The sequence below is a fragment of the Salvia miltiorrhiza genome, chromosome 8 (assembly GCF_028751815.1).
Source record: "Salvia miltiorrhiza cultivar Shanhuang (shh) chromosome 8, IMPLAD_Smil_shh, whole genome shotgun sequence".
Lineage (NCBI taxonomy): Eukaryota > Viridiplantae > Streptophyta > Magnoliopsida > Lamiales > Lamiaceae > Salvia > Salvia miltiorrhiza.
Window position 1 is genome coordinate 12,131,663 of NC_080394.1, and position 23,914 is coordinate 12,155,576.

General features: G+C 36.7%; 4 protein-coding genes and 1 long non-coding RNA gene across 5 annotated transcripts; 3 read left to right on the top strand and 2 right to left on the bottom strand.

Moving 5' to 3' along the window:
* Positions 1 to 545: 545 nt before the first annotated feature.
* LOC130998081 (G-type lectin S-receptor-like serine/threonine-protein kinase LECRK3) lies at positions 546 to 1,670 on the bottom strand. The gene has a single exon (XM_057923514.1). The coding sequence runs from the start codon at positions 1,668 to 1,670 to the stop codon at positions 546 to 548; it is 1,125 nt and encodes a 374-aa protein (XP_057779497.1).
* Positions 1,671 to 6,769: 5,099 nt separating this feature from the next.
* Positions 6,770 to 7,885, bottom strand: LOC130998082 (G-type lectin S-receptor-like serine/threonine-protein kinase LECRK1). The gene has a single exon (XM_057923515.1). It carries the CDS (start codon positions 7,883 to 7,885, stop codon positions 6,770 to 6,772), a length of 1,116 nt encoding a protein of 371 aa, XP_057779498.1.
* Positions 7,886 to 14,061: 6,176 nt separating this feature from the next.
* Positions 14,062 to 16,195, top strand: LOC131001045 (uncharacterized). The gene is made up of 4 exons (XR_009093848.1): positions 14,062 to 14,279; positions 14,462 to 14,565; positions 15,567 to 15,636; positions 15,869 to 16,195. It is a non-coding gene; the product is annotated as an uncharacterized LOC131001045 (long non-coding RNA).
* An 811-nt stretch (positions 16,196 to 17,006) lies between these two features.
* LOC131001046 (dirigent protein 22-like) lies at positions 17,007 to 17,931 on the top strand. The gene has a single exon (XM_057927217.1). The coding sequence runs from the start codon at positions 17,024 to 17,026 to the stop codon at positions 17,585 to 17,587; it is 564 nt and encodes a 187-aa protein (XP_057783200.1). The 5' UTR covers positions 17,007 to 17,023; the 3' UTR covers positions 17,588 to 17,931.
* Positions 17,932 to 19,558: 1,627 nt separating this feature from the next.
* LOC131001048 (dirigent protein 1-like) lies at positions 19,559 to 20,302 on the top strand. Its single transcript, XM_057927218.1, has one exon. It carries the CDS (start codon positions 19,618 to 19,620, stop codon positions 20,170 to 20,172), a length of 555 nt encoding a protein of 184 aa, XP_057783201.1. The 5' UTR covers positions 19,559 to 19,617; the 3' UTR covers positions 20,173 to 20,302.
* The last annotated feature ends 3,612 nt before the right edge of the window (positions 20,303 to 23,914 follow it).

Sequence of the window (23,914 nt, forward strand, 5' to 3'; positions counted from 1 at the left end):
TAAAAGTCGGGAACGAATACACCCAGATTTCTACAGACTTTTAAAAGTCTGGAACGAATACACCCAGACTTTTAAAATCCATAAAAATCTATTAAACTCCACAACTAATACACCCCCCTCAGTGTGCACAACAACCAATTTATTTTCAAACTAAATTTCGAAACTCTCTGTCCCTTTCTCATATATGGGCCGCTTGGATATTTTAGCCCAACAATAAAAGGAAAAGGATTGAGAAGTCAATCCCATTGAAGATTAACTTATAAGCTAGAAAAGGCTCTTTGCATATTCTTCTTTCTCATGAATATTTGATCACCGACTGGCGGGTGAAAATTGATGCAGCTAACATTGTTATATTGATATGAATACATATACAATTATTATTACTATAATTCCATACTTTTCACAAGAAAAAATTACAATAATATAATAAATTCATTTTACATGAATACTATAATTCTACTTTTGCTATTAAATTTGAACATACACTATACTCCGGATTTACATATATGTCTTTTTATAAATACCAAAGAATTTTCATGTGAACATTAATAAGTGAGAAATACAGTAGGATCTGGAGGAGCAGGGACTTGGATGGATCCTTCAAGCATATGCATCACTCTTTTCATGTGAGGCCTCATTGTTGGATCTTCTTGGATGCACCAAATTGCCGTCTTCACAAATATCTCAAACATTTTGATATCGTTCCTGGCATCCTCATCGGCCCCCACCAACAAATCTAAGGCCCCTTGTTGATAGCAATCATAAGCCCAATCAGCAAGAACAGCTTCTCCCTCATCTTCTACATCCTCTTCATAATTCTTTCTGCAGCAGAGCAGCTCCAGTAGCAAGATTCCGAAGCTGTAAACATCAACTTTGACGGTTATAGCCATGTTTCTGAACCATTCGGGAGCCACGTAGCCTCTAGTCCCCCTTATTCCGGTGATGGTTCTTGTCTGATCTGGCTTCATAAGCTTGGCTAGCCCGAAATCTGCTATTTTGGGGGTGAAGGACTCATCCAAAAGCACGTTCTGAGGCTTGATGTCGCAGTGTATGATTGGGGCGCTGCAGTCTTCGTGTAAATAGCAGAGGCCTCTTGCAATTGAAAATGCAATCTGCAGTCTTGTATACCAGTTGGGCCTGGCTGATTTCTGGAAGAGGAAGGTAGCTAGAGATCCGTTGGTCATGAACTCGTACACCAAAATCCGGTGCTGCCCTTGATCACAATACCCTAGCAAGCTCATAAGATTCTTGTGGTTGGTCTTGCTGATTGAGCTCACTTCGGCTATGAATTCACCATCGGCATCTTCGGCCATCTTGTCGAGCTTCTTGACGGCCACAACTCTGCCATCTTTGAGTGCCCCTCTATACACTATGGAGCAAGCACCCCTGCCTAATTCGTCCTTGAATTCATCGGTAGCTTCTTGCAGCTCCTTGAAACTGAAGCTGGGCATCACGTTCACTCCTCCAGCTGGACAAACCACTGCAGATTTTCTGTATTTGGAATAGAATAGGAAGAAGGCAGACGTAGCAAGAAGCAGTAACAGTGAAGAGCCTAATAAGACCGACAATGCTATGATGAGATTAGTGGATGAGGTGCTGCTCTTGCCGCAGGCAGAATCAGGGTTGTTGGGATTCGATATTGTAGTGTGGTTTCTCCTGAGCTTGATCATGGCCTTTAGCCCTGACCCAATCACCTCCCTCCCATTGGAAAAAGGGACGGACTTTTTGTAACAGTTCCTATCACTATCAGTATACACTGCAGCATCACAAAAGCAGTCGTTAAGGCAATTCTGCCGGCACCATTCCTCGCCCACACTAATCAAATTAGCATAATTGTTAGAAAATTGGAGGTGATTATATAGAGGTTTGAGTGTGGTGAGTGATTGTAGTGAAGTGGTGTAGAGAATATTGTGAGTGTAGTGTGTGTAAAAGATAGAGATAATGATTTTAGAGTGGAGCTCTTGTCTCCAAAGAACTTAGATAATAGATAGAGTGATGTTTTTGAGATGTTTTAGATTATGTGAGATTGGTTACAAATGGCTCACAAGAGCTCTATTTATAGGTGTGGGAAGATCTCTCTAGATCCCACTACACTAACTTGTATCTAGAATTCTCTACTAGCATCCACTTGAGGAATTCTCTAGATACTATATAGAAAATATATAATCTCTAGATTACTCATACTTGTCCTAGTATTATTTAGAATACTCTAGATTGATCTAGCTAGTGGTGAATTCTCTAGAATATACATAGCTTATTCTCACCTAGAATATTCTAGATAAATGCATCACACTTCAATACTCCTCCTTGATGCATTTATCGGTTACTCCAAGCATTCTTCGTAGAAACTGGAATATGTCCCTTGGTAGTGCTTTTGTGAAGATGTCCGCCAACTGCTCTTCTGTTGGACAATACTTCATCTCGATAAGTTTCTTTGCTTCAACATCTCTCAAGAAGTGATACTTGATGTCGATGTGCTTGGTGCGATTGTGCTGAACTGGATTCTTAGCCATTGCTATAGCTGACTTGTTATCGCAGTAGATCTCTGTCGATGAGTCTTGCGGTTCGCCCATATCCGCTAGTAATCTTCTAAGCCATATAGCTTGACATGCTGCTTCGGCTGCTGCAACATACTCAGCTTCTGCTGTTGATAGTGCAACTGAGTCTTGCTTCTTTGATCCCCAAGAAAAAATTCCTGAGCCAAGCTTGAAAGCATAGCCTGAGGTGTTTTTCATGTCATCTTGAGATCCAGCCCAATCACTATCGCTATATCCACTGATCTGTGAGTCAGACTTTGGTTTGTACCAGATACCATAGTTGAGCGTACCATGCAGGTATCTGAGAAGTCTCTTTGCTGCTCCATAGTGGGTCTCCTTCGGACTTTCCATGAATCTGGATAGAAGGCTTGTTGCATACTTGATGTCTGGCCTTGTTGCCGTCAAATATAGTAGACTCCCAATCAAACTTCGATACTTTGTAGAATCCATCGGTTTTGACCCATCTTCTTTCTTCAACTTCTCATTTGGAATGAGAGGTGTAACCACTGGCTTGCAGTCTTGCATCTTGAACTTCTTGAGCATATCTTCAATATACTTCTTTTGTGATAGGAAGATGCCTTCTTCCTCTTGACTTATCTCCATTCCGAGAAAATAGTGCATTAATCCTAAGTCCGTCATCTCAAAGGTGCTCATCATGTCTCTCTTGAAATCCTCGATCAATTTTGTGTTATTTCCTGTGACAATTAAGTCATCAACATAAAGAGAGACAATCAGGATGTCCGTACCTTGAGTTTTGATGTATAGAGTTGCTTCGTTCTTGCTCCTCCTGAATCCTTGACCGGTGAAATATCCGTCTATTTTGCTGTACCAGGCTCGTGGCGCTTGTTTGAGCCCATAGAGTGCTTTCTTGAGACGAAGAACTTTGCCTTCTTGCTTTGTGAATCCTTCTGGCTGCTCCACATATATCTTGTCTATTAGATCCCCGTTGAGAAATGCCGACTTAACATCAAGCTGATAGATTTTCCATTTCTTCTGAGCCGCTAGAGCTATGAGTGCTCGAATTGTGTCCATCCGGGCCACTGGAGCAAACGTTTCTGTGTAGTCGACTCCTGGTATTTGAGCATATCCTTTTGCGACAAGTCTTGCCTTATGCTTCTGGATCGAACCATCAGGATTCAGCTTTGTCTTGAACACCCATTTGACTCCAATGACTTCCTTGTCACTTGGAAGATCCACCAACTCCCAAGTATCATTCTTTTCTATCATTTTTATCTCCTCCTCCATTGCTTTAATCCAAACTTTCTCTTTGGATGCTTCTGCATAGCTATTTGGCTCCAAAGAACAAAAGTTGCATATCTCATATAAATCAGTGGATTCATATAAATCTTCTAGAGTTCTTACCCGAAGAGGTGGAGAGTCTGGTGAGGAGTCTGAGTCGGATCCACTTGAAGTATTGGCTTCTGAAGAGGACCTTGGTGGGCTTTGTTGATCTTGTTCTCCTTGTTCTGTGACTTCTTTTATGAGTGTAGTTGTTGTCCGCCTTTCAACACTTTCTGTCTCCCAATTCCAAGAGGCTTGTTCGTCAAATTCCACGTCTCGACTTGTCACCAGCTTCTTGGTCTCAAGATTGTAGATTCTATACCCCTTGGATTTAGAGCTATAGCCGAGGAAGATTCCCTTCTCCGTCTTGTCCTCCAGTTTGTGTCTTCTTGCTGAGGGAATGTGGATGTAGCAGATACTTCCAAAGACCCTCAAATGTTTGGCTGAAGGCTTTTGTCCAGACCAAGCTTCGATCGGCGTCTTGTTTAGCACGGCCTTTGTTGGACATCGGTTGAGTAGGTAGACTGATGTATACACTGCCTCTGCCCAAAACTTCTTTGGCAATCCTTTCTCCACCAGCATAGATCTCGCCATCTCCATGACTGTTCGATTCTTTCTTTCCGACACGCCATTTTGTTGTGGAGTGTAGGCCACCGTTAGTTGATGCTCCACACCTTCATCTTCACAGAACTTGTCGAACTCTTTTGAGTTGTATTCGGTACCTCGATCGCTTCTCAGTTTCTTTATTTTGCGACCACTTTGGTTCTCCACAAAGTTCTTAAATCTCTTGAAGATTCTAAAGACTTCTGATTTTTCTTGGAGAAAATATACCCAAGTCATTCTAGAGTAGTCATCAATAAAGAGGATGAAGTACCTGTTTTGGTTTACTGAAGTTGTGCGCATTGGACCGCAAACGTCGGTGTGGACAAGCTCTAGTATCTCCTTGGCTCGCCATGTTTTCTCCGTTGGAAATGGTTGTCTATGTTGCTTTCTGATCATGCATCCTTCGCATACACCTTCTCTTTCATTTAGAAGAGGCATATCTCTCATCATATTTTTCTGATGAAGTAGCCTCAAGGCATTTAGGTTGAAATGCCCAAATCTCCGGTGCCATAGACTCGTATCGTCGAGTTGAGCCACCATTGCCTTTTGTGGATATTGCCATTGAATGGGAAAGTTTCTATTTTTTCCCATTTTTACTACTGCAATATCTTGGTTATTTTTTCTTGTCGTAAATTCGACAAGAATCTTTCTCAAAGTGGAGGGCATATCCACTTTCCATCATTTGGCCAACACTTAATAGACTTTGTGCAAGACGAGGTACTAGGAGAACATTTCTAATAAATCGCGTACCTTTGTTAGTTTCTATGGCAATTGTACCTTTCCCTTTCGTCTCCACCAGTTCTCCATTGCCCATCTTCACCTTCGTCTTGACTGAAGTATCTAACTCACGAAAGATGGTCTCGTTGGATGTCATGTGGTTACTGCATCCGCTATCGATGTACCATTCTTCTTCTCCTGCTTCCGTTGCCGAGTGACATGCATAGAACATGTTCTCCTTCTCATTTTGATTTTCTGAATAGTTGGCTTGATGATTTCTTCTATCTCTGCAATCTTTTTCCACATGCCCGAACCTTTTGCAGTTTTTGCACTGTGGCTTTCCTCGATGATAGCAATCCTTCTCCAAGTGATTTGTCTTCTTGCAAATTCCGCATGGTGGAAAATTTACCTTGCTCTCCTTGTTGCTGGAGCTTCCTTCCTTGTGATTGCTTTTAAAATTTCCGCCGCTCCTTGACTTATTGCCTCTAACGTTGAGTTTGGACTGAAAGGCACTCTCAAGTGAACTTTCATGTCGCCTACTCAATCGTTGCTCGTGTGCTTCCAAGGAACCCATCAGCTCCGCGACGGGCATTTTTGATAAATCTTTTGATTCTTCAATCGCCGCCACTACTGGATCATACTTCTCGGTAAGGCTGATTAAGACCTTCTGTACGATCCTTTCATCGGAGACGTTATCTCCGTATGACCGCATTTGATTGATTATTTCCATTATTCTTGAGAAATAATCTTTTGCGGCTTCTGAATCTTTCATTTTAAGATTCTCTAGTTCTCGCCTTAAACTTTGTAGTTTAATGGTTCGAACTTTAATATTTCCTTGGAACTCCTCCTTAAGGATATCCCAAGCTTCTTTTGCAGTAGTGGCTCGAATAATTCTTGCCATGATAGAATCACTAACAGATTGTTGGAGAAGATAAAGAGCTTTAGCATTTTGTTGCTTTAATTTCTTACGTACCTCGAATGAGGATGTCTTGTCGATATCTTCTCCCGGCATGGTGATTCCTTCTTCAATGACATCCCAAAGATCATGGGATTCAAGGCAAGTCTTCATACGAACACTCCAATAGTCATAGTTTTCTCCATTGAATATTGGAGTCGTGATGGAGAGACTTGACGATGCCATAACGCCCGCTTATGATCGAACAAGCTCTGATACCACTTGTTAGAAAATTGGAGGTGATTATATAGAGGTTTGAGTGTGGTGAGTGATTGTAGTGAAGTGGTGTAGAGAATATTGTGAGTGTAGTGTGTGTAAAAGATAGAGATAATGATTTTAGAGTGGAGCTCTTGTCTCCAAAGAACTTAGATAATAGATAGAGTGATGTTTTTGAGATGTTTTAGATTATGTGAGATTGGTTACAAATGGCTCACAAGAGCTCTATTTATAGGTGTGGGAAGATCTCTCTAGATCCCACTACACTAACTTGTATCTAGAATTCTCTACTAGCATCCACTTGAGGAATTCTCTAGATACTATATAGAAAATATATAATCTCTAGATTACTCATACTTGTCCTAGTATTATTTAGAATACTCTAGATTGATCTAGCTAGTGGTGAATTCTCTAGAATATACATAGCTTATTCTCACCTAGAATATTCTAGATAAATGCATCACACTTCAATATCCACTTCAGGCCAATCTATGTTGTAAATATCTTCAAAAATGAAATCCTGAGCATCCTCGGATTGTTGATCGCATCTGTGTGGCGCGAAATTAGGTGCGCAGCCGGCGAGGCCTCCCCTGGAAGAGTAACCGGGGGGGCAGCCGCAGCTAGGCCGTCCATCAGCTTCCATCTTGCAAATGCTGTTAAAACCACACGCACCGCCGCCCGTGTGTGCTTCCCTAACATCATGACATATATTGGAAGGGACAAAACCACGGGCTGTCCACGCAAACGCCATGGATGAATTAGCTGACTTGGGATACACATAGCGGCGGAGAACTCCGTCGTATTCCAGCGTCAGTCTCTGGTGGAACTGGCCGACTAGATCGGAGTTGTTGAATAGAGGTCGGATTAGGGTCCCATTTTGCCTGATGAAGATGATGCTGCCGGACTGGTTGAACAACAATCGGACTCCGCTTTCAAGAGTCTGTGTCTGTGATGACCAATAAGGATCCGGCGAGGGGAATGCTACGGTGTTGAGCACCAGATTCCCGTCGGTCTGCAACCTCATCCTGAATTTTCCGGTGGAGTAATTCGTCTCCGAAACCGTGGAAACTAGAGCAACGTCTCTGTTTAGTAATTGGGTGGGCAATAAGGTATCAGTGGGCTGATCAAAACTCCCCCACAAGATGGAGGAAATGTTGGTGGCGAGCACGAAGTTACCGGTGTCGAGCATGGCGGCGTAGGCCACCCTAGCTGGCTGAGAGGGGTCAGCCCGCCATATCCCTCCGCTTCTCTGATGAATGAGCACCAACGATCCATCTGTAGAAAGCTGGACAGTGGATCCTGTGGGAACTGGAGCGTCGCGGTTGGCCGACCAAACAAGGGTTTTGTCAGGTAATTGGTCGAACCAGATGGCGAGTAAGAAGGCTCCAGGCGCAACCTGCCGGAACCCGAAAGCAAACTCGCCGGATGGCGACGTCCACGTGTGACTGGCGTCGGCGTTTGCGACGATGGACGAACCCAGAGTTATGTTGCGGTTGGATGATTGTTGGGCTGTGGTTGAAACTGGAAATGCAATGATGATGATGATGGTGAACAATAGTGAGCTAGTTAAAGCCATTTCAGGTCGCAACGCTTTGCTGGGGATGAAGTGAAAGATTGATTTATAATAGCAGTGTGGAGCAAGTCTTTGATGTTTATTTAAAATTGACTGCATGGCTTTCTCACATTATAAGTCCTCGTTTTGAAATGTTCCAAATAAACAAAGAGGGTCAAACAGGAATTGCCCCTCTATGCGCGTCCAACTTATTGCTACCTTTGAATATGAATCTTATTTTCTTCTTTTTTATTTTTATTTTTCTTTGGAGAGACTAGAACTGAAGAATTAAACCTTTGTTTAACGTACAGAGGGAGTGGGAGTATGTGAAGAATTAGACCAATTCAATGTCTTCTTATTTGATTTATTACTATGGTCTAACCCGTCGAAATTCGACGAGAATTATTTTATGTCATTATTTATAATTATTTTATGTTATTTTTATTACTATAGTATATGAAATAGTTTATATATAAATTATTTCTTTAATTAATTTGATATGATCAAATTAAATTAGTAATACATTATTTGAAATAATATTAATCTTAATCACTTTCGCCAATTAAATGTAAGTTGTGATAATAGAAATACATTTTTATATAAATATTCATTTGATGAAGTTTATAAAAAGTTGATGTGCATGGGATTGAAGATTTTAGAAGAAAAAAAATATGTAAATTTAAAGTATGATATGATGTACGATTGATGTGTCGCATCTGCCGTTAATCGTATATCGATAATATTTGCTCTCTCCATCCCTCAAACATTTTTTTTTTCTATTTTGGTTCGTCCCCAAAACATCTTCCTAACCTATTTTTGGAAACAATTTCACTAATTATTATTCTTATAATTTCACTTTTTGTCGGGCTCGTTATCCACTTTCACTAACTATCACTCTTATAATTTCACTTTTTTTGGGACACATTCTCCACTTATCAAATAAATAACTAACTTTTATTAAAACTCGTGTCGTCCTCTCTTATAAAGATGTTTAGGGGACAGAGGAAGTATTAAGTTTGTTCAAATTCTTTAAATTTGACGGATAAGAAATAATTTAACTAAACATATGTCATCTGAGTATCATCTCATATGGACCTAATAAGACCAGATAATCATATGAAGCTCTAAAGACCACATATGATATTTGAACGTCAAAATTTTGAAAACCGTATTCTTTGGAGTTTGAAATACCACATCTGAATTTTGAGCATCATATATCTTGTATGGAGCTTGAAGATTATAACTTACTTGTGAGTATCATTTTGTCTAGAATTTGTGAAACTATAATTAAGTTATGAGAATAATCTCGTCTCAAACTTTAAACAACATCGTCAAATTTGAAATTATATTCAATCATATATATATATATATATATATATATATATATAGTTAATTATTTAAGTAAATACATCTATATATAAACGTATTATATATATACATATTAATTTGTGAGTATGATGTGATAAACTTAAACTAATATTATATAATAACATAAAATACAAATATAATTTTTTTTAAAATATGAAAATTAATTAAAAATTTAGAAAAAAATTAGAATGAATGAAAATTGAATAAAATTAAAATAGAGTGATTATACGACGCCACGTAGGATATGATTTATTTTGCTATAATGTAAAAATTGATTAGAAATATATAAATAAATAAGAATGAATGAGAATTGAGGAAAATTAGAATGGAATGATTATACGATGCCACGTAGGATAAGATTTATTTTGCTATAATATATGTAGGATTTATAATTAAATGTGGTGAAGCCTCAAATCAACATCTAATCTAAAAAGCAATAATCGAGACAGGATTTACTTGGTTCGGCCATTAAGACCTACATCTACGGGGTGTTTTCGAGCTCTTCCACTATACTTCGAGATAATTACATTTTACAAGTGTTGCTCAAAAATAAATCATTATCCTTTTTTCATGTACAAGAGCCCTATTTATAGATAACTAATTGGGCCTAACCCTAAAGCCTATGAAGCCCAACTTGGTGGTAAAGCTGACTCTCAGCAAGACTGGCTCTGGAAGCGCTTCACTCTGGCAGGGCTCTCGGCAGAGCTGTCTCTGGTTGAACTCTGGCTCTGGCAGGCTGTCTCTGGTAGCTCTGGCTCTGGCAGGTTGTCTCTGCCAACCTGCACTCTGGCAAGGCGGGTAGCTCTACGCTCTGGCAAGGCCAACTCTGGCTCTGGCAGGTTGTCTCTGTCACGCCGCACTCTGGCTAGGCGGTCTCTGCCAACCTGCACTCTGGCAAGGCAGGTAGCTCTGCGCTCTGGCAAGGCCAGCTCTAGTTCTGGCAGGTTGTCTTTGCCACGCCGCACTCTGGCGAGGCGGTCTCTGCCAACCTGCACTCTGGCAAGGCGGTCTCTGGTTAGTTTATTTAATAATAATAATAATAACAATAATTAGGTAAAATGTCCCTGTATTGTTAATCACAACGCTGATGGGTTTTACAGTCCTCATCAAAATGGATATGTTGGATTTATCTAATAGGTTTATATAATTATTTAATAGTACAGACTTTATCTAATAGTTTTATACGATTATTTAATAGTATAGAATTTATCTATAAATTTATATGATTATTTAATAGTTTTTAAATGTAAAAATTGATTAGAAATGTATAAATAAATAAATATGAATGAGAATTGAGGAAAATTAGAATGAAGTGATTATACGATAAATAACTAACTTTTAGTCAAACTCGTGTCATCCTCTCTTATGAAGATGATTGAGGGACAGGGAGTATTAAGTTTGTTCAAATTCTTTAAATTTGACGGATAAGAAATAATTAACTAAACATAAGTCATCTGAGTATCATCTCATATGAACCTAATAAGACCAGATAATCATATGAAGCTCTAAAGACCACATATGACATTTGAACGTCAAAATTTTGAAAATCATATTCTTTGGAGTTTGAAATACCACATCTGAATTTTGAGCATCATATTGTATGGAGCTTGAAGATTATAACTTCTTAGTGAGTATTATATTTTTGTCTAGAATTTGTGAAACTATAATTAAGTTATGAGAATAATCTCGTCTCAAACTTTAAACAACATCGTCAAATTTGACTTTGTAATTTTTCTCAAATTTGAAATAATAGAAAATATTTCGTTTCAATCCAATGTCTTTTAATTATTTGTTCTCTAAAGTTGTTGAATATAAAGCTTATAATGTGAATTTAAAATATTCAAAAGTAATTTTTCAATGCATTTAAAAGTGTTATTTTAATTATTGAATCGTGTTTATTAGGAAATTTAAAGGAATTGCAAATACATTATAGAGACATTTAACAATGTCACATAAACTCAATTTTTTTAATGTCAAACGAAATCTAAAATGACATTTTCTAGTGTCTTTATACCTAAAAAGGCTATAGCTACACTCAAACAGGCGACATTTAAAATCACCGTGGAGATAGATCAAATGTAGCTATAGGTACTTATTTAAGGCATTTTTCAGTGCCCTTAAAAGCGGAATTTGTTGTAGTGTATTTTGTCTAGAATTTGTGAAACTATAATTAAGTTATGAGAATAATCTCGTCTCAAACTTTAAACAACATCGTCAAATTTGAAATCATATTCAATCATATATATATAGAGTCAGGGGATGTTTTAGGACATTAACTTAGATTGATTTGAAAATTAGAACAATAACTTTCGGATTTGTAAAAATAGGACACTAATTATTTTTTAGAGTAAAATAGGACACTAATTAATAAGCGTCGTAAAAATAGGACATTTCTCAGCCGATAATTGGCTAAAAAATGTCCTGCGGATGCAACACTTATTAATTAGTGTCCTGTTTTACTCTAAAAAAAATTAGTGTCCTATTTTTACAAGTTCGAAATTTATTGTCCTAATTTCCAAATCAATCTAAGTTACTGTCCTAAAAAACCCTCGAACTCTATATATATATATAGTTAATTATTTAAGTAAATACATCTATATATAAATGTATTATATATATACATATTAATTTGTGAGTATGATGTGATAAACTTAAACTAATATTATATAATAACATAAAATACAAATATAAATCTTTTTTTAAATATGAAAATTGATTAAAAATAAGAATGAATGAAAATTGAATAAAATTAAAATAGAGTGATTACACGGCGCCACATAGGATATGATTTATTTTGCTATAATGTAAAAATTGATTATAGAAAAAAAATAAGAATGAATGAAAATTGAAGAAAATTAAAATAGAGTGATTATACGGCGCCACGTAGGATATGATTTATTTTGCTATAATGTAAAAATTGATTATAGAAAAAAATAAGAATGAATGAAAATTGAAGAAAATTAAAATAAAGTGATTATACGGCGCCACGTAGGATATGATTTATTTTGCTATAATGTAAAAATTGATTAGAAATATATAAATAAATAAGAATGAATGAGAATTGAGGAAAATTAAAATGGAGTGATTATAGGATGTCACGTAGGATAAGATTTATTTTGCTATAATATATGTAGGATTTCATCACAAGCATAACTTTGTTAGGAATGATTGGTTGGGTACGACTTCGTGGAGGCTTTGGGAGCTACACATTTGTTTTAATTTTCTTCTTCTTCTTCGCCTTTTTCCTTTACCTATTTTCTTTCCAAAAATAGTGATTGCTCATAAAATATCTAATATGCATATTGTACATGGTGTGTCTGCAGAATATATATGGGAACTCGAGGGACTTGCATGCAAATTTGAAAAGTCTCATGGAAAATCACCAACAGTGGAATACTTCTCCTGCACCGGATCTGTTGTGCTGTTAGAATGTTTTCTATAAGGTTTTCTAGTTTTATTCTTGTTGTATTTTCATATATACTTAACACTCACACACATTCCTATGGTTGTAGAGAATTTGTTGATCTGTTTTAGAAGAGAGAAAAAAGTACTGAAAAGATCAAGAAGAGAGTAGAGTGATAGCTAGCTCTGAGTTCTTGATTTCTCATTTGATTTTGTACTATATTTCTTATGCGAATGTTATTTCAATTAAGAAGCGCAATACATTAGCACTCGTACGAGACTGGGCGACTTTTTAAATTTGGTTTAAACCCACATTGATGAAGTTTCACCCATGCAGCTCTCTAAGTGCCTCATAATATAGTCTCTTGTATCGTTGATATTTTTCGAATCCCTTACTGATAACTTATTCCTTGGAACAATGTTGCTCTTGTGAATGTGGCCTGTATATATCATGTAGTTCCCAAGCATATAACATATAAGTTTTTGACTTATGTAACGATCATCAAGGCACAGATTCATACTCCAAATATATTTAATTCATATTATATATATGTGAAAAAAAATTCATAGCGACCTTACAAACAATTCATCTAGTGACGTTCACAGCATTCACCCGAACTAAATGGTTTATGGTGGATGAGTCACCAACTGGATTAGATAGAATATTAAATAACAAATACTACAGTCACCATACGACTTAAATTAAATCTCACAATTTCTCGACCACTTAATATCATTATAAAATAACAAAAAAAAACAATGCAAATTGTTTAAAGTAAAATACAACATAAATATCATTATGCATACTCTGAGGGGCGTTTAATTTGGAGAATTAGCCTTGATAGATAAAAATAATAAGGCTAATCCCTTGTTTACTAGCTACTTTGATGGATTGAAATTTTGGGCTAATTTTTATTATTTTTATCATTTAAGCTAATTTTGCCTCATTATTTATGCTATTGAAATAGTGAGATTGGAGAAATCTTAATTGAGGATAAAAATATTCAATCAAGCAAAGTAAACACCCCATAACTATTTCATCCAATCATGCCACAAATTGATGATCATATTACTAATAAACATGCCACATATTTATGACCATATTATCAATTGAATGGTGATTCTACGAGCCATGCACTCCTTTTCCGTGATATATCTTGGATCTTTTGAAGAAATAGGCAAGCTGTAGCATAAATGATACTGCTGTTAATTTGCAGATTGGCTCATGGGTACACTACAAGAAATAGTAGTATTTGTGACAAACTTTTGTGACAATATCAGATTTTGTTATATTTGTACATTTTATGTGAGGAAATTTAATATCATCACATAAAATTCTTATATTTCAAAACAAAAATAAAAAATGGGGTCATTTTTATATTTATCTTAAAGTTAAAGTCCTCATACGCAAAAAGTAAAAACTAGAATTTATTCTCTTCAATCTTCATTTTCGATCGGCTGACTGACTTCAAAAAAAAAAAAAAAACCAAACAAACGATTTCATATCTTCTCAATCCTCTCTCAATCTTAAACATATTTTCTGCACCTAAAACCAGATTTTCCTATTCCAATCACTGCAACGAAAATGAGAAGAGACCTGCAATTAATCTGATTCATGGAATAGTATCTAAACTTGCAGCGTCTTCAGGTAATCTCTCCCCACTCTCTCTTCGAGATCATGCAGCGATAGTTGCTCGCCACTCCTTTGGCTTGAATTCTGGTAATAGAGTCGATCTATTATCTATAGATCGTTGTCTCTAATTTCAAGTCCGTTGCCTCTAATTTAATTTTTCCCTCCTAAATTTCTCCTAATTTTATTTTTATTTTTAGATTATGCAGTGATACATACAATCTAGAATACATATTTTTTTTCGGATCTGAGGCTCCTTATTCTGGTATATTGCGGCGCTTTGAGTGTGGAAACAGATTTTGGGGTAAGTTTTTTTGGTGCCTTTTTGTTGTAGTTTGTGATTAACAATTATAGAAATGGCTGTTAATAAAAATTAAATTTATTTGAAGTAGTGTTGCTCTATGAATTAGTGATGTTCTGTGTTGTTGAAGTTTCAACCTTAGTGATTCGAATCCTTTAATTATTATCATAGTATGTTTCATTTTTCATAGCATCTATTTTTTTAGGCGTTTTTTATTGCATCTGTGTGTGAATGACATGAGGCAATCTTGAGATTGATATATACTGAAGGGTGGGATTGATAATTAATATGTGTTAACTAATGGTGTAAAGCATTGTGTATGGAAAGTTCTAATATACCTAATTGAATAATTGTAGAAAACGAAAAAGATTACCAAGAAAATTATTTCCACGTTTCCAATCTCTTTCAACAGAGCGGCATAACTGTGAAGATTTATAGGTAGCAGAGGATACATGTAGCTCTTAAATATTGAGTGTTTTGTGTAATCTTTTTAAATTTGCGACTTAGCTAGTGGTGGGATGATCATTTTTATGATCTTGTGTATATGGATCAATATTCATTTAATATACTTAATACTGAATCCAATGTTCTACTTGGCATAGAAAGCCATAGACATAATATGCTTCTTGTTCTGATTTCTTTTTTCCCTTTTTTAATAGAAAACGCAATTTTCGTGTATAGAAATGGCTGTCTCGACTTGTTGTGTTATCAGTTATGTGAAGGTTCATTTGAGAAATTTTCTGTTTTGTGTCATCCTCTATTAGGATCTTTCATTCTTTGATAGCAAAGCCTTGTTTATCTTGCAGCTTCAACATCAGTTTCAATTTGATATAATGCTTGACTTGGAATATACTTTAAGAAATTACCAGTCAAACTACTTTTCTCCTTTATTAGAATTTGTAGGGGATGATTTCAAATTTCTCCTAATAGTTGTTGGACAGTTCTTTATTTCTGCTATAGTTGTTGTGTATTTTGCTGTTACATTTGCATGCATCCTTTTGCAGGAACAATATCTCTTCTGCTATGAAGCGATTCTCAGAAGAGCTAAAACTCTTCATACTGCTAGTGCTAATGGTATATTCCACTCAAACCATCATTTTTTTTAGATTGCCAAGTATCTTTTAGTATCATGATAACTTTAACTTTGTTTAGGTATTAGGAGCTTTGTAGTATTATTATTTTTGGATTTCTTCCTCCTTGAATAGATTTTGGATTACTCGAGGTAGCATCAGTAAACATGTCAATCTATTTCAACTATCAACTTCTTTTACCTTATTTGTTGATGGTCATTACTCTTGGTGTGCAGCACTCAAGGAGTTAGTCTACCCAATAGCCCTTTTCACCTTAGAAGTGAAAAAGGTTGCAGCAGGAGAAACAGAGGAACAACCAAATTTGTTTGAGGCAGAGAGAATGGCAAGCAGAGAGAACTTGTTTTGGCAATGCAAAGAACCAACCACCATATTTGATTTGTATATAAAACTGAGCTCTAAAAGTAGGATCATTAGTGAAGTAGGTTTCTCATTCGGATTGGATTTGTAATAGTCTTGTATATATATATATATATATATATATATATATATATATATATATATATATATATATACATTGTTAAATTGAGGCATTTGTTACAAAATTTCAAGCAGGTATAAATTTTAAAATTAATGGTATATGTTTTATAATTAGGAATGTGATGAAAATAAAGACTATTTGTGAGAAATTTTTACCTTATAATTAGAGGTTTTTGTGATAAAAAAATAAGACTATTTGTGAGGATATTTTTCCTCACATAAGCATGAGACTCTAATGTGAGGAAATCAAGTTTTCCTCACATAATACTATATGTGAGGACCCTATCGTGACGACTTTGTGACGAATTATTTTTCCTCACATATAGTTTTTTGTGATGAAAATATACCCTTTTGTGACAAAAAAATTCATTGCAAAAACTCAATTTTTTTGTAGTGGTATTATTTGGAAGGAACTCTGTGAGGAAAAACACAATGTCAATAGCAAGTGTAGGATAGGGGTAACCTAAAGCATGAATTCGAAGAAAGTCTTTGTTGTAGATGAGATCTTCCCTCTCCAAGTTTTCACTGACTCCCTTCTTGCTGTCCAACTTAATTAATCCAAGAGTGTTCTTTGTGAGTCCTTGTTTGAAGCTATTATGGCGGCAAAGAGCAGCTGTGTTATCTCGATTAATCATACGCATACAGAAGCTAATACATTAAAGAAATCCACGACTATTAAAATTATATCTGTATTTTCAATAAATTAATTCTGAAATGTATAATAAAAGAAAATTAAAAAACAAATTGTGAACAGTTTTTGGTTAATTTGAGTGAATTCAAGATCCTATCAGATCGCGTGGATAAGGGATGTTCGCTCATTACAAACAAATTATATATAATCTATGTTGTGCATTAACCCCAAACACAGAAGAAAAGCAAAAAAAAAAAAGGCGATGGAAAAGCTTAATACTGTAATTGTAATTATATGCATATCATCGTTGCTGTTGGCCGTGTCGGAATCAAAAGCAAGCCATGGAAAGAAGAAGGTGACGCGGCTCCAATTCTACCTCCACGACATGATCGGGGGCGAGAAACCGACGGTTTGGGCGGTGGCGCGGTGCAACCTAAGCGACGTTCTGGCCTCCAAGTTCGGTAAGGTGTTGGTGTTGGACAACCTGGTGACGTCCGGGGCGGACATGAACTCGAGTGAGGTGGGGCGGCTGCAAGGGACGGTGGGGCAAGCCGACCTCCGCGAGAGGGCTCTGGTGATGCTCCTCAACCTTGTGTTCACCAAGGGCGAGTACGAGGGCAGCACGCTCAGCATTGTGGGCAGGAATCCGTTGGAGCAGGAGGTGAGGGAGGTGTCCATCGTGGGCGGCACCGCGGCCTTTAGGATGGCCACCGGTTATATTCTCACTCGCACTTATTTTAGAGACCCCGCCCGTGTTCATAGTGTCTATCAATACAATGCCGTCGTCTATCATATGGATCGCAGCGTCTTGTCGTCGCGTCGATGAAACCATTCTATTTTGGCCTTCTTCATTATGATTTTAATTAGGGAAAACATATGAAAATGTCTCAATTTCTTCAAAATGTCCTCATGTTTTCAACCTAACATTATAAGAATATCCCAAGTTGATTCTTCCTGGCTTGGAAAATGGAAAACGTTGTCAAATATGCATTAAGGGTTAAGAATACAGCTGATGGGCTCGTAAATCTTCCAAATGATATGATGGGGGATGAAGTTGCAACGTTATTTTTGGCTAAATATGATCCGCTTGACGTCGACACAGCCAAGGCTAGGCCTATGCTCTTTAGAGCCTATTTTTAATCTAGATTACTTATTATTTTTATTTTGTAATTTATTCTCTTGCTTAATTTATTTCTTTAAGTTGAACTTTTAATATAAATAGGGTGAAACTTAGATGATACGGGTGGTTGAATATTTTTACAAGAAACTAGGGGTTTCAAGTTATCTCTGAATTTTGCTTCTGTATTCTGTAGAATCAACAAAAGTTACGCTTTTTGTTGCATCAATTGGTATCTAAAGTCGGTCTACGCTCCTGATACGCGATGCCTCCCCATCGATCCCCTCCGGTTGTTCAAAACGATCTTCGCCGTGACATCGACTTTCTTTCTCAACAAATCAAAGATTTATGGAGCCCAGAATCAAGAGTAGGGATGGCAAAAAAAAAAAAAAAAAAAAACTCGTGGGTTCGGTACCCGCGGTCGGGTATGAGGATGAAATTTCGGGGGCGAATTCGGATGCAGGTACGAAAATTATACATGTGTCAGATTCGAGGGTATAGATACCCGCTTCGAACACGTCCCCGAAATTTCACCCCCATGCAATGTTTAATTATGAAGATATATTTGAGTTTTGATTATAAAATTTATGGTTTGTTTCTGATCTTAAATGGTATCATTATTTATTTTGATTTCTTACATGTTTAACGGAATGAATAAAATGCTTATTTTATAAGAAAATTTTGTAAAATAAATAAATTGATCGGTACCCGATAGGTACCCTTCCTCCGTTGGAGAATCCCCGCCCCGAACCCGACCCAATTTAAATGGACATGGAGGTGGGGAGGGTAAAGTTTTGAGGTGGGTGTGAGTGTGGGGGTGGGAAAGCAATAGCCGCCGGTCCCGCCCCGTTGCCTTCCCTAATCAATAGATTCTTAACCTGTTGCACAAAGCAACACCTCGTGACGGCCGTCATAACCACCGTCACACTTGCACACCTAAATCTAATAAGGATATGGTCACCATGAAAAACCCTTTTGCCTTCTTGAATGACGTCCGCTTTGATGAGATTCGCCATTGGGAAGCAGGTTTTTGTCTCGATATTTCAAAATTTTCAAGTGAATCTGGTGATGACGTCGTGATCGAAACTAATATATTAATAGAAAATGATTAAATTTTTGTGTATGTTTCAAAATGATAATAAAAAGAGATTATTTTTTATGAACGAAGAAAGTATTACATTATTAAATAATACGCACACTTTCCTTTTTTATTTATCCAATTTATAATGAAACATTCCAAAAATAGTATGTGGTCTCTATCTTCTCTACACACATTAAATAAATGGTCACCACCCACTCTAATTTACACTCTTAACCCCTTATTCTTAATTTTCGTGTCCAAAGTAAATGTGATAAGATAAGTGGGACGGAGGAAGTAATTAAATTAGTACAAATAAAAATAAATATTCATATAAATAAAAATACAATTCACATATATACTGAATGACTTGAACCAATAAGTCTTGATATATATCAAGCTTGGAAAATAGAACACTTGGATGGGAATGTTTACTCAAAAACTTGGACCAATAAGTCTTGATATATATCAAGCTTGGAAAATAGAACACATGGATGCATGGGAATGTTTACTCAAAACAATTAGTTGGAAAATAGAATACGTGGACAGAGAATGTTCACTCAATACAAAATGCGACCTCATTATATATACACGCTATCTGGAATCTTCTACATGCAAATCATAAAACCGAGAGAGAGAGAGAGAGAGAGAGAAGAGGGGTATGGCAAAGCTAATTCCAAGTCTAATGCTAATAATGTGCTTATCATCAGTGGTGCTGCCGCAGTCGGAATCACAATCAAGCGAAACGAAGAAGGTGACGCGGCTCCACTTCTACCTCCACGACGTAATCGGCGGCGACAAACCCACCGTCTGGGGCGTGGCGGAGTGCAACCTAACCGAAGTTCTGGCGTCGGAGTTCGGAAAGCTGGTGGTGCTGGACAACCTGGTGACCTCCGGGCCCGACGTGGAGTCCGACGAGGTGGGGCGGCTGCAGGGGACGGTGGGGCTGGCCGACCTCCGCGAGAAGGCTCTGGTGATGCTGCTCAACCTTGTGTTCACCAAGGGCGAATATGAGGGCAGCACGCTTAGCATTCTAGGCAGGAATCCCTTGGGCGCCGCCATCAGGGAGCTTCCCGTCGTGGCCGGCACCGGCGCTTTTAGGATGGCCACCGGTTATATTCTCACTACCACTTATTTTAGTGACCCCGCACGTGTTCATAGTGTCTATGAATACAATGTCGTCGTCTATCACAACATCTTCTCGTCGTCCCTCTGAGTTTCTCATTTCTTTTCATATTAGAGTCCCGCGTTTGGATATAAGGCTTGCTTGCCCATAACTTATGCTTTCATTTGTCCGCGCTCTTAATTTAGGTCTTCCATAATAATACTTTATCCCATTATATTTTGTTTTATCTTGATTTTGGTTTTCATTGTATATGCTCGTGTAGGTTGCTATAGGCGGAGCTAAGAATTTAGTTCGAGGACTGAACTTTTACGGGGTTTGGGGGCAGTAGCACCCATTTTTTTTTCTTTGGCATTCCGTACATTTTAGGCATTTTTTTATTAAAAGATAAGCATAATAGTAAAAAATAAAGAACAACATTTACATAGATTATATAATTTAAATATATTATAAATTTTTTTTGGGCATTCCGTACATTTTAGAAATTTTTTATTAAAAGACAAACATAATATAGTAATAATAACAGACAACATTTTTTATGGATTATATAATTTCAATACATTAAAAATTAGTTTCAATACATTACAATTTTTTTTAATCATTCCGTATAATAAAGAAATTATTAAGACTAGCTAGTTTCAATAATTTGCTCTCAATAATTCTTCTAACAAGTTGCACTCGAACACGGCTCATTGAATTTGCTCTCAATAATTCAATAATTTGTTCATGTTTTTACAAATTCAAACTGTATTTCTAATGATAAGGTCATCTATATAAATTATAATATATATAATCACTATAACTTTGTTTTGACGATGATTCTTACGTTTTATAACTACAAATTTTAACATATATAGTGACAATTGCAAATTTAAATGGTAAGAGCTCATGCATATTCCCACCGAGAGTGAGGTAATTTCGAGATTTATGGTCTGTAGTTAATGGTACCGGTACGTAGCCGACAAGGGTTTCACAATTAATCACCACGCTTTTACTCACAATTAATTGAGTAGAGAAATGATGATGACGTTTCTTTGGTTTGGTTTTGTAGTTTTCCGATGCATTAATTGTGCAGTGCTCCTTCAAGCATAGAGGACAAGTTTTTTTTTTTTTTTTTTTTTTTTTTTTTTACTATCTTGGTCCATTGAGGGAGCGTTTACTTTAGAGAATTAGTCTTGATTGATAAAAATAATACACTACATTATTTTGGTCGTAATTCCTAAAATTGGGACAAAGCTTGCCTGAAGGCGACGGCGACGGTGAGTGGGCAGAGGGGGTATGATCGGCGGGCGGCAAAGGTGAGTTGATGATATGACTGCAGATGGTGGTGGAGCGGCAGAGGTGGAACGCGGCGGCAACTGAGAGAGAGAGAGAAAGAGAGAGAGGGAAAGAGAAAAATAGAGAGAGATGAGAATTAAATAGTGTCTTCACAGTCGTGGTGAAGGAGAGTGATGACGCCGGTAGATTGCAGCAGCGGGGAATCTACAGTCGTGTGGTGAGGGAGATGTTAGAGGGATCGACAGGAACTTAACAACCGTATGGTGAGGGAGATGTGAGATGTGCGATGACTTCTAAAATAAAATTAGGGCTCGCCTCCGGTAGACTTCAGTGGCGATGCAGGTATGAGCAAGTCCTAGGCGGCGGCGAGTCTGGTTTGACGATTGGAGGCGACATGCGGGGTCCAACTTGTTAAAAAGGGAGAGAGAATGAGTGATATCGGGAGGGGAGAGTTTTCACTAAAAGAGTTATCAATCAACAGATCTCTTGTCCGTCGTCAAAATTAATAAAATATTAAATATTTTAATTTTATATATCAATTTAGCGACGGAAAATGTTCGTCGGTGTTATTGGCCGTTGGCAATTTCGTCGATAAAATCGACGATATATCGAAAATATACTTTTCGTTGGTAAATCGTCAGAGACGCTGTCAGAGATTAGTGACGTTGGTAATTCTGTCAGACTAATCCCTTGTTTACTTTGATGGATTGCAATTTTATGATATCCCAAGGCTCTTAATTATTTCTATTTTTCAAGCTAGTTTTGCTTGATTCTTATCCCATGGAAAAATGTGAGATTAGAGATATCCTACTCTTGAGGATAATAAATACTCAATCATGCAAAGTAAACGCCGCCTAAGAGACAGTTTACTTTGGAGGATTAACCTTGATAGATTAAAATAGTAAGGCCAATCCCTCGTTTACTTTCATGAATTGCACATTTGGGATATCTCAAGGCCCTTGATTATTTTCATCATTCAAGCTAATTTTGCTTGATTCTTATCCCATAGAAAGGGTGAGATTGGAGATATCCTACTCTTAATGATAGAAATATTCAATCATGCAAAGTAAACGTCCCCTAAAAGTATACTAATTTGGACTCGGTACAAATTTTAATAATATAAAATGTTTGGTAAATATGTTTTTAATGGATAAAATGTTCACCAAGTAGAAATGAGTGATTGTGGTTGAATTGAGTGTGTAGTCATATGAAAATAAGTGGTTGTAGTTAAAAAGAAAAAGTGAGGGTCATGTTTTATGAACGCTAAATAATTGAGTAATTATTGTATACTTTTTGTTGGACGGAGGTAGCAGTATTTTTTGTTTTTAACCCTATTTTATGAATGTTGAGTATACCAATCATATATCATCTTCAAGCATGGACGCTAGCTGAGTCCCACCAACCATTTTTTTTTTTTCTTATAGAAAATCCCAATCTTCAGAAAATTTGTGATTGAGCCTCTTCCGCAGATAGAAGATGGTTGGCCAGATCTAGGAAGAAAAGGAAAACATGCAATAGTAGAAAGAAAAAGAAAAGAGTTGCATGAACGAGAAGAGAGAGATAGAGAGGGCGGGAGCGGAGAGAGTTGTTTTATTTTCGAACTAGAAAGTTGGGCCAAGGCTTCAATTAAAAACAAATGGGCTTGTGAATGAGTATCTGTTAAAACGAGAGAAATGGGCTATTTTATTTTTATGTGCTTACAAATAATCTAAAACAAGATAAGATTTTGATGTATTTTATTTAGGGTGATTCTATTCATAGCCCTCATTTTACTCATTATAGTCACATATATAAAATAATAATAATAAATTTACTAATTTATCCTTACAACTCATAACCCCCAATAATTTAGTATTTATAGAAAATAAGATATCCCTCATTCTTGCGATAACTCAGTCTCTTAATTAAGGAAGGGCCAATTCGATAGCTCGCCATGAAATGTAACCCTGCTGTCAAGATGATTAACGTAAGTATCAGGGAAAAATATTCGATCAAAGACAGACATTAAGGATCAATGTGTATCATTTGTTGCGATGCAGTCGATAAAAGGAGGATTAGAGGTTACAGTTGCGGCTGTCTCCGCCACTGCAGAAGTTATTTCCGTTGCCTCCAATCGGCTCTACAGTCGATGCTTGAGCATAAAATTGAAAAATGCACTTTATAGTTTGATATCAATGCTTTGCATTATCTGAGAATGATAGAAACCATTTCCGTGATAGAGTACTATTATTTGTGAGAAAATTTGATTTTAAAATTTGGAGAGGGGGAGAGGATGGGCTTTACATCTGGATCTTCATTGTTTAGACGGAAGTTGATTTTGATTTTTTTATGAGTTATTTCAAGATTATATATTTTTGTCTTGTCATTGTGGTTTTTAGTTTTTTGAGAAGCTGATTACTAATGAAGACGATGGTATTGTGATTTGCAGAAAAAAAAAAAAAATTGGCTTTGATAATGAAAAAAGGCCTATGAAATAATTTTCTTCATTGTAATTTTGTTTTCCAAAAGACTTGTCACGGTTCTACAGTGTAAAAGGGCTACAAAGTATAATAAATTT